General features: G+C 43.0%; 1 protein-coding gene across 5 annotated transcripts in view; it reads left to right on the top strand.

Moving 5' to 3' along the window:
- The window catches only part of Rgl1 (ral guanine nucleotide dissociation stimulator like 1), a 250,890-nt gene that overhangs the window by 212,832 nt on the left and 25,198 nt on the right, over positions 1 to 12,860 (top strand). For all 5 annotated transcript variants that reach the window (XM_031384722.1, XM_031384703.1, XM_031384717.1 and 2 more), the window contains 3 exons: positions 2,540 to 2,643; positions 6,383 to 6,467; positions 10,764 to 10,853. In XM_031384722.1, the coding sequence (XP_031240582.1) occupies positions 2,540 to 2,643; positions 6,383 to 6,467; positions 10,764 to 10,853 (279 nt within the window). The remainder of the gene's footprint in view (positions 1 to 2,539; positions 2,644 to 6,382; positions 6,468 to 10,763; positions 10,854 to 12,860) is intronic.

The following is a 12,860-nucleotide window of genomic DNA, read 5'->3' as shown; positions in this document are numbered from 1 at the left end:
AAAAAAAAAAAAAAAAAAAGCAGGAAGCAAGGCATGGATGTTGTAAAGAACTAAACTTGTTTTTCTACAAAAATAACTGCAAATATACTGCAAAAATAATTACAAATGTGGTATTGGCATGGAGTGTCTCTTTCTTCTTAGAAATGTAAGAAAATATTTTTTGGCACAACGATTATGTCTCAAAAGCAAATGGTCTTTATGCCTCGAGTTCACTATACTCCTTAGACAGCCTAAACACAGCATCCCTGTGGGGCATAGTGACTCAAGTCATGACTTTCAGTTGAAGTTAAATATAGATTGTATGTTTACATGATAAGGAAACTCTGAATAACTCCAAATGTATTCTCCATCCCACAATGTGTGCACAAAGTCAAGAGTCCTTAGCCTCACTGTGACAATGGCTTTCCCCACAATGTTGAGTATGTTATGTCTCTTGAAATTATGGAGGATAAAACACTAAGACTTGTAGGTGGCTTCATGCCAGATTTATTTTATTCTTCCTTCATTAGTCATAGTTAATTTCTGTTGAAAAAAAAAAAATGTTCGCCAGGCAGTGGTGGTGCACGCCTTTAATCCCAGCACTTGGGAGACAGAGGCAGGCGGATTTCTGAGTTCGAGGCCAGCCTGGTCTACAGAGTGAGTTCCAGGACAGCCAGGGCTAATAGAGAAACCCTGTCTCAAAAACAAAACAAAACAAAACAAAACAAAAGAAGAAAAAAAGAAAAAATGTTTGAAAAATGATATTAATTTTACATGTAGAATCTATTTCTGACCTAATATGGGTGTGTATCCTTGGCCTGGCCTTCGCTGCAGTTTTGGATTTACACTGCATCCTTTGGAATATGCCTCCTTTTCTAAAAACAGGACTGGATGCTTCATGTGTTCCTGTAAACCCTTAGCCTCACCCTGTTACTGAATAATGTGTTCCATATGTTTATTACGGTGGACATGATATATTGGGGCCTGGGTGTCTTTATTTATTGCAAGTTTCCTGATTTCTAGAACATAATTTTGGGATGCTGAACCTTTGTTGAACTGTGCTGTCAGAGAGAGGTTTCCAGACAGCAGCAGGGCTACAACCCCCTCTTTCCTGCTGTCTCTCTTTCCCTCTTCCTTCCTCCCTGTCTCCCCCTCTCTTTCCTTCTCCCTCCCTTCCCTTCTCATATTCTTCCCTGCCATCACCTCTCTCCCTTCTTCTTTTCTTCCTCCCTCCCCCTTTCTGTCTTTTTTCCCTTTCTCACTCCTTACATCTTACCTTCCTCCCTCTTCCCCCTCCCCTCCTTTTCTCTCCCCTTCCTCTCTCCCTGCCTCCCTCCTCCTCTGTTTTCTTTTTAAATAAAGGGAACATCAGGACATTTTAAAAGACTGGGCATGACTTTTATGAAGTACATTGAAATTTACTCTGAAGAAAACACTTGAGGTTTGGTTAGCGTGCAAAATTTTGTCATGACAATTGGAGAATTCTGTTTGTACTTCATGGTCCAGAACAACATCACTTAGGAAAATGATTTTTGAAGCAAGTTGCATTTATGCCTGACCACCTTGGCACCTCTTGCCTGAGGTGCTCAGCCTGAAGCCGAACAGGTGCTTCTGCAATGTGGTCAGCTGTAAAACCTTGATCCATTGCCCTCCTGCTTACCTATAAAGTAGCTCCTCTGACCTAGACAGACAACACCCAGATGTGGCCACACCCCCAGGCCAGCCAACTATGGGATCCTTTCCCTGTTTTATTGGCCCTACTATCTGTAGGGTTTTTGCCTCCAGGGCCACTGACTACCCACCCTATGGGCTTGGCCCCTTAGGGTAGGGTACCTTTAAGGAGCCTCTCTTCTTACCCAGAAAAACAACACCCAAAATCTTTCCTGTTCTTTCTCTGTTTTGTTTTAAAACACTGCCAAAATGAATCTTATTTTTAAAAGCCCAAGTTATTTTGAAAGCCTTGAAGTACTAAGGTGTTTCTGAATGTTTATGATTGTGGGACAAGCCAATTTGAAACCAAATAAATGTGTATAAAAATATTCCCCCCTTGGCTAAGACCATGAAAGCTGAAGTTCAACTTGTGGTGAATTTTTATTGCCAAGTTATATACACCTCTCAGGCCTGGAGTTCTTTGTACCATCTGAACTTAGGGTGGCTGCTTCCCAGCTCGTTCTGAAGACCTGAAGGGCACAATGGTCCTCCACATGTAGTTTTAAGGCATGCATATGCTTTCTGCTGAGTGAACTTACACTCTCTACATTGCCATGTATGCTTACTTCCTGGCATTCCCTTTACTGGGAAAGCTGGAAGCCATAAAACTGTAACAACGGCGTAAAAGTATATTAAAGGGGGAAAACAAGCTTACAGTGCCAAAATCTATAAAGTGTTTTGGTGACTGGGGCGGGAGGAAGGAGCCACTTTTTGATGTCCAGTATTTATGCAGCTGCCTATTTAGCAGTAAGAATTCATAGCAGCTGTAATACCTCTAACACAGGACACAGCAACTCACTGTAATACTGATATTTAAATGCCTTTTATGTCTTCATCACTCCCCACGCAGGAATGTAGAATTCTGAAGAATTTTTCCTCCTTGAGGGCCATCGTTTCTGCACTGCAGTCTAATTCCATCTATCGGTTGAAAAAGGCCTGGGCTGCTGTCCCGAGGTAAGTTCCCCAGTGCCTGCGCTGCTTTGCTGGTCCCAGTGATCACTTGGGCCCCGGTGATCCATTGCTGCTTCTGTACTGTGCCGTGCGTCCTTACCATCAGAGCGCATATCATGTGACAAGAGATACATGTTTGAAACCCTCTGTGTGCTCCAGGAAGGGTGCATTAATGAATTTTGAGGGTGGGCGGCTATGGAAACCATACCCACTCTCCGTGTGTGCCAGAGCCATGGTCACCAGGCTTGCAATGATTTGGAAGAGGGTGTATTTGTTATCTGGATCTTGAGGGGTGAGGTTGTGGAGTGATGAAGTTGGGCAGTTTGCGTAACTTCTGGTTGTTTTTCAGCCTCTTTCCAAAGCCCTTAGCTGCGCCAGAGTGTGAGGGATAACATGTGCTATTAGGACATCAGTTTTTGAGATTTAGTAGGAAGAGACTATGTCCGTTTCAGCTTCAGCATATTAAAGTGTCTTAATGAGGGGAAGGCCAGGGCTCCTCTCATGGTCCCTGACTGAGATTACTAAGTACGAACATTTTGTACTGTTTTCTCTTCATCCTTCTCTGTCTAAACCCTGGGATAATCGGCAACACAGAGATCTTCCTCTCTCACTGGATGCCTTCCACTTCCAGAACTCTGCTTGTGAACTGGAGGCTTGTTTTACCCCACAAAGGAAGGGGCAGTTTGTTCAGATTTAAAAGGTGTGTTAGGCATAGTCTCTACTGTTGTGGTAAATACCACGACCAAAACAACTTAAGGATCCATTTTGGTTTACAGTTCTAGTGGCTGTAGAAGGTGTGGTGGTGGGAACAGGAAGTGTCTGGTCTCTTTGTATCTGCAGTCAGAACGCAGAGAGCATTGAATGCTTGTGCTGAGCTTGGTTTTTCCTTCTCTTCAGCTCAGGACTCCAGCCTGTGGGATGGTATACTCACATTTAGGGTCGAGTCTTAGTTATTGCCCTATTGCACTGAAGAAACACCATGATCAAAGCACATTCTAAAGGAAGGTATTTAATTGGGTACTTGCTTACAGTTTCAAAGGATCAGTTCGTGACCATCATAGCAGGGAACATGGTGGCAGGCCCGCATGACACAGGAGAAGTAGCTAAGAGAGTATCTCTTGATCCACAGTCAGAGTTGAGGAAAGGAGAGAGACACAAGGGAGAGATGCTGGATTTCCCATGGGCTTTGAAACTTCCATGCCCAGCCCTAGTGATACACCTCCTCCAACAAGGCCACAGCTCCCAATCCTTCCCAACACTTCTGCAAACAGGAATCCAGCTGCTCAAGTGTATAAGCTTTTGGGGGACATTCTGGTTTGAACCACCACAGGTGGGTTTTTCCACCCCAACCAAATATATATATATATATATATATATATTTTACAGCCATAATCAGAGATAACATTTCCATGGTGATTCTAACATGGAAACCATGCTATTAATCCTATAAGAGGCCCAAGGCAAACCAGAGTTTTGCAAGTTTATGCTGAAGAATGGGTGCCAGAGATGAAATGCTAACAGATGAGATGAGAAGTCACTTTATTGGTTAGGTTATTCTTTGATGCTTTAAAAAGAAGGAGTTAAAATAAGTGATGCTAATCCTAGGACACAGAGAGCAGAGCAGGTGGATCTCTGTGAGTTGGAGACCAGCCTGATCTACACAGGAAATTCCAGGCTAGCCAGGGATATAATGAGGCCCCCCCCAATGTTTTTAAAAAATTTTTTAATATGCTTCATGCTTCAGAGCCATGGAAGCCACATGATATGGACTTGAAAGCTTGAGCATAGGCTTTGCAAATGTAGTGTACGCTCTTGGCTTCCACTCTTGTTTCTCTTTCCTTTCTTTGATTTCCAATAGTGCATGTTACTCTATATGAGAGAGATGAGTTGATTAATTTCCCTCTGAACTTACATTTAATGAAAGATGTGGGCCTTAAGGAGTCCTTAGTTGGCTGTTGATGTCACCTTCCCTTCCCCTGGTTACTGTTTCCCATAAACAGGAATGGTCAGATGGTAAAATTTGTCTGACTTCAGGGAAAAACAATCATGACTTTTTTTGGTTGACAAGAATAGAAAGCTACCTTGTGGCCCAGGATTTCTTCTCCAGCAGTTCTGAGTCTTAAATTACAACTTCAGAAACTAGTACACATGGGAGCTACAGGGATAGCTGAATAGCACTCCATGTCCCAGGCTATACTTTTACTCAGCAGGCCAATCAGGAGCCACCACTTACCTGGTGCTCAATAAACATGGCTGACTGAAAAGGAAGTGGACCTATAGGCTGGCCTCTGACATTGTGAGAGCTGTTTCTTGTAGAGGACCTGCGTTCAGTTCCCAGTACTACATTTCCATTTGTGACTTGGATTCTAGAAGACCAGATGTTTCTGATCTCTGGATCTCTGAGGGCATCACATTAACATACCTCACATACACAGACACACATAAACACCTAATGAAAAGTAATAAAAATAAGTCTTTAAAATACTAGTTCAAAGTATGCATGTTTTAGTTTCTTGGGTTGCCAAAGAGAAGATCCATTCTCCCAGCTGTCTTTTAAAACAACTTTTCAAGAACAAAAGAACAAAACAACTCTCAAAGCCCAATCCTGTTGGACACATGTGATTTGCTGCTGGGTCAGTTTACATGTTAGGAAGGATGCTAAGAACCTCATAAGCCCTTTCCACACCAGTCTTATGTGCTCTTCATGGCTAAATTTAGGGGGAGAGGAGTCAAGATATCTTATTTACCACTTTCATCATAATCTTTTACATTTCTAGCTTTCAGCAGACAGAGGCTACTTCCTTCTTTCTATTGAAACACTTGTATAATTAAGTTCTTAATTATTTTTCTCCAAAACAGAAATAGTTTTCATTGTTTTGTTATACAAATAATATCATACTCATTAAAATGCAAATAAGTCTTGGTAATGGCCTTTTATGATATTTTATGGTAGTGAAGATGTTGTACACATGGTGATTTGGCTGCTAGCCGTCTGTGGCCTTCAGAATCATCATCCATTCAGTGGCCAGGGAGAGAGATGTGTACAGACCAACAAGTGGGGTCCCCCTAGGGGCAGTGCATAGGGAGGGGCCTGAACCCCACAGGTGCTTTACTGTGTCACTCTGCAGTAGGTTTCCTATGTACAGAGGAGAAATTGAAACCAGAAAGTTAACCAACTTGTCCAGGATCACTAAGGAAGTAGTGAGGTGAGGTTTGATAGGCAAGGTTTGAACTCATCCACCATGGCGGTAGAACCACGATAGGGCCACTCCAACTCTGACAGTAAGAACTCTGGCCTAGGATACCAAACATCTGGGTTCTTAATCTGCAGCTCTCACCAGTTAACAGTGAAAACTAGGGCAAGCTCTTGGCCATGACATCTTTCTCTCTACACTTAGGTGTCTGGCCAAGATGACCTCCATAGGACTCTGTGTGTATTACTAGGATAAATGCTTTTTAAACTTACTTAAGGGAACATTTCTCTAGAACTTGATGTCCCAAAGGAATCAACATTTTTTTTTAATTAAATAGATATGATTAGAAAAATTCCTCTTGTCCTGGTAACCATGCTCATCTTTTACAAAGGCTATGTATGTGAAGACACACATTAACTCCGTTTGTGTAGCATTACCCCAAATCCTGAGGTCCAAACCATCTTTTCAGGCAATAAGTACTGAAGATAGCTTAGGTGTTGGATTTCCTGTATCTCTGTTGATTATTTTTTCTTCATCTTTCTTCACAGAGACAGAATGCTGATGTTTGAAGAACTTTCAGATATCTTCTCTGATCATAATAACCATCTAACCAGTCGGGAACTACTAATGAAGGTGAGGATTCTGGGCAGCCCTTGGTAACTGGGAAAAGTAGCTTGAAAGCTGCTTACGTTCCTTCAGCCTCTAGGGAAGCAGAAACTTGGGAGTGAGACAATTCAAAGCCCAGTTGAGTTTTTCTCCTTCTGCCTTTCCTCCTTCCCACCCATACAACTGACATCAAAACTTGGGTTCAAATGTATATGTGTTTAACAAGCAGATACTCAGTGCTGTCGGTTGCCAGGATGAGAGGCCTTAGCAATACAGCTCTTACAGTGACAGAGGCCAGCCTGCAACTCCACATCCTTTTTTTGAACCACATTGCACAATATTTTTTCAGTTGACAATGTATATTGAGCATCAGATAAGTGGGGCCTCCTGAGCCTGCTGGGCAAAGGTATAGCCTGACTCATTCTACTTCTTTAGAAACATTGAACTTGACATGAGAAATATGAAGATTGGTAACAGCCTGTGTCTAGGAGTTCACTCATAGTTGATGACTGTGGGAACTATACAATAACATCTCAATAATGACAAATAACTTTATGCATAATCAATAGTTAGTTAATACAGGCCAGTCACTATCACCACAGTTTTCTACATTTGTCATCTTTATTGTATAGACAGCTAAGGCCCATAGGTAGATGTAGCATGTCTGTCATTCCTAAGGTCCACACCTAACATACAGTAGAGCTGAATTGTGACTCCACCTTGGGGACAATCAAAAGCCTAAGCCTTGTTGTCCCAATGCCTGCTACAGTGCCTTGGATGAACTGTACATCCAGAAGCCGTCGTTTGACTCCATGGATTAAGGGGCTTGTCGTTCATATAACTCTGTCTTTTTCCTTCTCTGCTTCCTTCTAGGAGCACCTGATAACAGAGTAGGCAGTTTATGCTGATGTCTGATGAATTGCACACTAACCAAACAATTCCTGGGATTATGTTACTCCTTGTTTCACATCTTTCTGGATTTGCAGAGTTTAAATGGAAACCCATCTAGCTGGAAAGGCATGGCTTAGTGGCCTCCCAGTCTGCAACACAGAGCTAGACTAACTGGAGCCATACACTGAAATCCCAATACCCCTGAATCATCCTTCCAAAGGCAGATAAATTGAATTGTATGCAGCTCTTTGCCTGGCGACAGTCTTCTGGCTGAAACTTTAGAGGCAAGGCTATATCTAGACATTAAAGATCCCATAAACCTTTCTCAAATGGTGACATCAACCTTAGTACTCTAAGTTAAATGTCATATAAGACTCAGATCCCAACAAACTGAAAAACTTGGCGATGAGTTGAGGTGGCCTGTACATTGTCATTAACGCGGGTGCTTTGAGCAGTCTATGTGTGTATGCGGATCCCTTTCCCATTGTTGCTGTTGATCATTATTCATGTGAATTGTATAGTTCTGGGTGTAACTTCTTGGCACAGTTGTAAATAATGAGATCAAGATACTTAAGTTCTCAAAGTAAGCACTAAGAAAAACCACTGGGCCCTGTTTCTAATGTGTTACTTCTAGACTGATTTATAATTGGGTAATCTTGGTTTAAAGTGACCTATCTTCTACTTGTGGGTGAATGGAATATGCCACTTGTCTAATACGATGGCCCAGACAACAGAATAATTAGCAAATATTTGTGGTTTTCCTTCCAACTGTTGAGAAAAGATTTTTTAAAAAATTTCTTTTCAAACTTTGTCTTAAATTTATTATAACCTTATGATTTCTGAAGCTTGGAATAATTACAAATCATTGAATCTGTAGATTTCAAAACAATAGGAAAGCAGAATACCACCAAATCTTAGTTCTTGTACCTCTTGGTAGATGACTGTTATCCCTGGTTGCAATAATATAAACAATGTCTAAATATCTGCAAGAGTCTGGGTCTGGTAGAAATGAATGGTCAGTGAAGCTCAACAACATGTTAATATCAAGGTTGGAGCAAGAGGCCATTCACAGTGTGAAGACCCAACCAAAACCAAATTCCCAGTAGCTTCTGAGCTGCAACTTAACCATTCTATCTTAAAATGGAGCCAGCACCCAGCAGACAGTCATCTGAGACCTAGTGTAAGTCTCTGAGGCACAGGAACAACAGAAGGCAGCTGTATTCTGCAAAAGTAGAGATGAAGGAAAAGCAACACAAAGGGAGAAACCTGCCTAGGGAGAAGCCGGAGGTTAGAGAGCGCAGGAGGAACAGGAATACATATGAGAGATGATTAAAGTCGCTTCCAGTGATAAGTCTGTGAGAAAACAAAATGACTTGGGAAAGCAGGAAGAGGAAGCAGGAAAAGTAGCTAGGAGCGTGAGCAGCAAGGGGGCAGGAAGAAAGAGCCAGGGTGGTGCATTGTGGGAGGCCATGGAAGCTCCAGAAAGCTCAGGGGTACTGAGGTGTGGGGAGGGGCAAGGTAAAGAGTTTTAGGCCAGCAGAGGAAATAAATCTGAATTTTGGATATGACAAGTGAATGGATTTCCGGTTGACATTCCATTGGGAAGAGCTAGCAGCAAGCAGTCACCTCTTCTTTCTTTGTCCTTTTCCTTTTCTTTGGATAGCATTTTACTGTATGGATAATCTTCATGTTGTATCCCAGGCTGGCCTTGAACTCATGATCCCCCTAACTTGACCTCCCAAGTGTTGAGATTACAGGGATGTGCTGTGCATGGTTGACTTGTCAGTTCTGTGTGAGTCCTGCAGCCAGGGATAGAATCTCATTCTCCTGAAACTACAATCATGAAATCAACAAATCTTGCTCCTTGTCTCTGGTCTTTTATTCCCCTGCTCATAGGATGGAGTCTTCAGTGCTCCTTAAGATCCCTCTCTTGCTTTAGGATTCTTAGGTTTTAACTTTTTAGAAGTTACTAAGAATTTTAGATAAGCCTAGCATAGCAGAAACCACCTTTAGTCCCAGCACTTCGGAAGCAGAGGCAGGTGACTCTCTGTGTAGCCTGGTCTACATAGCAAGTTCTAGGCTATCCAGAGCTACACTGTTAAACTCTGAAGAAAGAAAGAAAGAGAGAGAGAGAAAGAAAGAGAGAGAGAGAAAGAAAGAAAGACAGAGAAAGAAAGGAAGGAAGGAAGAGAGAATTAATTTAGATAAATCCAAAATAGTTTCTAGTACTTCCGCTCTACCCATAACTGAGGTTCTGGAAGAGGTTATACATTAGGAAGAGGTAGGTGCTTGTCTTCATGTCAGGCAGAATTGATTTTTTCACTCCAAACAGAATCCTAAGGATCTGGGAGCTCTTACAACCACCTGGTATGAGAAGTGGCACATACTAGATTCCTGTCATGTGCCCCTAAGAAAACTGTGTGGCATGTCATTAGCTGGTAGCTCTCTCTTATCATCTGTGGTAGAGACTTCTGAGATGGACTCTGTTCCCAGTGGCGTGCACAGCCAGGATCCTAACTGGTTATGGACAGAATGCATTTATGCCCTGGCATCATTAATGAGGCCCTGACACCAAGAAGGATTCCTTTTGTAATTGTACTATGATGTAAGGTCACATGCTAAGGTCATGTGATAAACCCTGGAGAAACTGACTAAGGAAAAACTAATATAGAGGTTATACTGAATTGTGAAATTGCCATCCATTCAAGCAGTTCTTGGAAAATGAGAACTAAACAAGACCCTGAAACCACAGAACTGAAACATTTTATGTTCAGTCAGGAAACCCATGATTAGTTGTTACGTCAAAGCTGGACTCTTGTTCCAGGCAGCAGGCAAGGAGCATGGGTGGCCATCTGTCCTCCAGAGGGAGGGCAGCCTTGTCAGTTCCAAACCAGGGAGGCGTCTTAGGAGGACTAAGGGAAGCCACAGATGGCTCACCTTTCCTTAATCAAGATGTATTCCAACACTGGATTTCCTCAAGATCTTGGTGTGTAGAGGTTTCGTTTAGCTAAGTACCCACACAGGGCCCTTCTGTCACAGAATGCTGGCACATTCATTCCAGGCCAAGATAAAGAAGTCATAAAATGTGCAGGAAGAAAGCTTTATTTTTAAGATATAAGTTTACTTTGTGTGAAACTCAAGATGTGCAAAAAAAAAATCTTCCATTTTGGGAATTGCTGACCTTATGGTGACGATTGATTTTCTAGTCAAATTAGGGACTCTGCTTTTACAGAGTTGGGGGGAAGCGCTAGGATAACCCCTGACTACCACATGCAGAGACTCATCTGTAGCAAGGCCCCACAGCCTGAGGGCCTGAAGGAGGCCTGCATGGCATCTTGGGGCACACGAAGAGATTGTATCATAGAACCCAGATAACCCTTTCCTTCTCTCTAGCTTGGCATCCTCCATGACCTTCCTAACCCTGTTTCGTAGGAAGGAACCTCAAAATTTGCAAACTTGGACAGCAGTGTGAAAGAAAACCAGAAGCGGACCCAGAGGCGCCTGCAGCTGCAGAAGGATATGGTATGTCTGCCCCTGTTGTCCGAGAGCCAGCAAGAGAGAGGCAGCAGGTGCATGGCATCAGCATATTTCTTCTGCAGGATGCCCACACTTGTCAGAAGGCTCTTCTATTCTGTGCCTAATTTGTTCTTAACCTGGGAGGTCATTAGCAAAAGTGTTAGACCCAGTGAAAAATGAATCCCAAAAGTTACAAATCCCACGGACATGTTCTTGTGAATGCACACATACACACCAGATGCTGACGGTGGGAAGCGTGCAGTGGGGCATCTCCATCCTCTTCACATACACACCCCAGATGCTGACGGTGGGAAGCGTGCAGTGGGGCATCTCCATCCTCTTCACATACACTCCAGATGCTGATGGTGGGAAGCGTGCAGTGGGGCATCTCCATCCTCTTCACACACACCCCAGATGCTGATGGTGGGAAGCGTGCAGTGGGGCGTCTCCATCCTCTTCACATACACCCCAGATGCTGACGGTGGGAAGCGTGCAGTGGGGCATCTCCATCCTCTTCACACACACCCCAGATGCTGATGGTGGGAAGTGTGCAGTGGGGCGTCTCCATCCTCTTCACATACACCCCAGATGCTGATGGTGGGAAGTGTGCAGTGGGGCATCTCCACCTACTTTCACTTGCTTGCTGCTGACTCTTTGGTAAGAAGCCTCCTTGCTCTGTGTCTACAACAGTTTTGGAGATGTAATGGCCAAGGAAATGCATTGTCTCCCACTGGGAAGAGTTGGCCTTTGTATTAGAGAACATCATTCCCTTTGCTTCCAAGCTCAATCACTGCCCTATTCTGGTCCTAACCGGATCATGTTGTTCACATCTCAGAGAATACAATGTGTCCTTTCTGAAATCAAAAGGATAGTTATTATCATCTTTGTCCCTGTCCTTAAGTTCCCAACTTTTAGCATAGGGTGTGGGGAAAGAAGAGCACTTTAGAGTCCAGACAAATGAATGTTTTCATTCTTGCCTGGAGAGAACTTTCCTTGAGGGTGGATATAACAGAGCAATATTTTTCAGAGCTAGAACTCTCCTGTAACCTAAAGCTGATCTAACTCAAAGTGTTTCAAACTTTTTGGTTGTTCAAAGACAATTAAAAATAGCTGCCTCTGAGGGAGGGGTAGACATTATTTTAGTTCAGGATAAGACCTTGTGCACACAACAGGGAAGGACAAACTAAACTGCAGCTGGCAGTGTTTCTGAAGGACAAAGTCCTGTGTGGTGTGAGCTGGCTGAGGACACGGCCTACCTTATGCCAAGAGGCCTGGTCTTGCCCTGGTTCAGATTTTGTGTGTTCCTGCCAGTTTGCCTAAGTCCATGAATATATGAGAAGGTATCTGTGCTCTACTCCATCCCCACCCCATTTATTTTTTCTGAAGAATGCTTGTGCCTCTGTAGTCTTATGAAGAACAGAGACTCAAAGGAGATGAAAGTTAGAAAATCTACTCATTTCTCCCCACTTTTAACATCATCTAAAGTGGTGTTATAGCAAATAATCCTAAGAAATACACACAGGCAGAGTCCTGCCAGTTAAAATCTAGACTTCACTTGGAGTCCACCTGTCTGTCCTAGGACTCAAGTCCAGCATACCAACAGCACTTAGCTGTCATGATGTTCTAATCACTTCTGGTCCATGACAGCTTTAGAGGCTTTTTTTGTCATGACCTCCAGAGTAGCAAATCACCTTGATGTCCTGTAGGACATCCTACAGTCTGGGTTTGTGTTTGTCTAGTGATTAAACTGAGGCCATACCTGTGTGGAAAGAATTTCACAGAGATGAAATACCCCCTTCTCACATTCTTTGAAGGAGTTCTGTGGTGTCAGTGCGGCATCTGCTGTCACATTGATGGTGATGAAATCACCCACCTAACATGGCTAAAGTGCAGTTTGCCAGATTAACCTGTCTAAAGTCACTCTGTCTTTTTGATAGTCAATCACTGCCACGCACACTCGTCTACTCCAGTCACATCCAAAATATCAGGGATAAAATCCTGATAAAGGATAAG

Source organism: Mastomys coucha, unplaced genomic scaffold (genome assembly GCF_008632895.1).
Source record: "Mastomys coucha isolate ucsf_1 unplaced genomic scaffold, UCSF_Mcou_1 pScaffold1, whole genome shotgun sequence".
Classification (NCBI taxonomy): Eukaryota; Metazoa; Chordata; class Mammalia; order Rodentia; family Muridae; genus Mastomys; species Mastomys coucha.
This window is presented reverse-complemented; position numbering and strand designations above follow the sequence as displayed.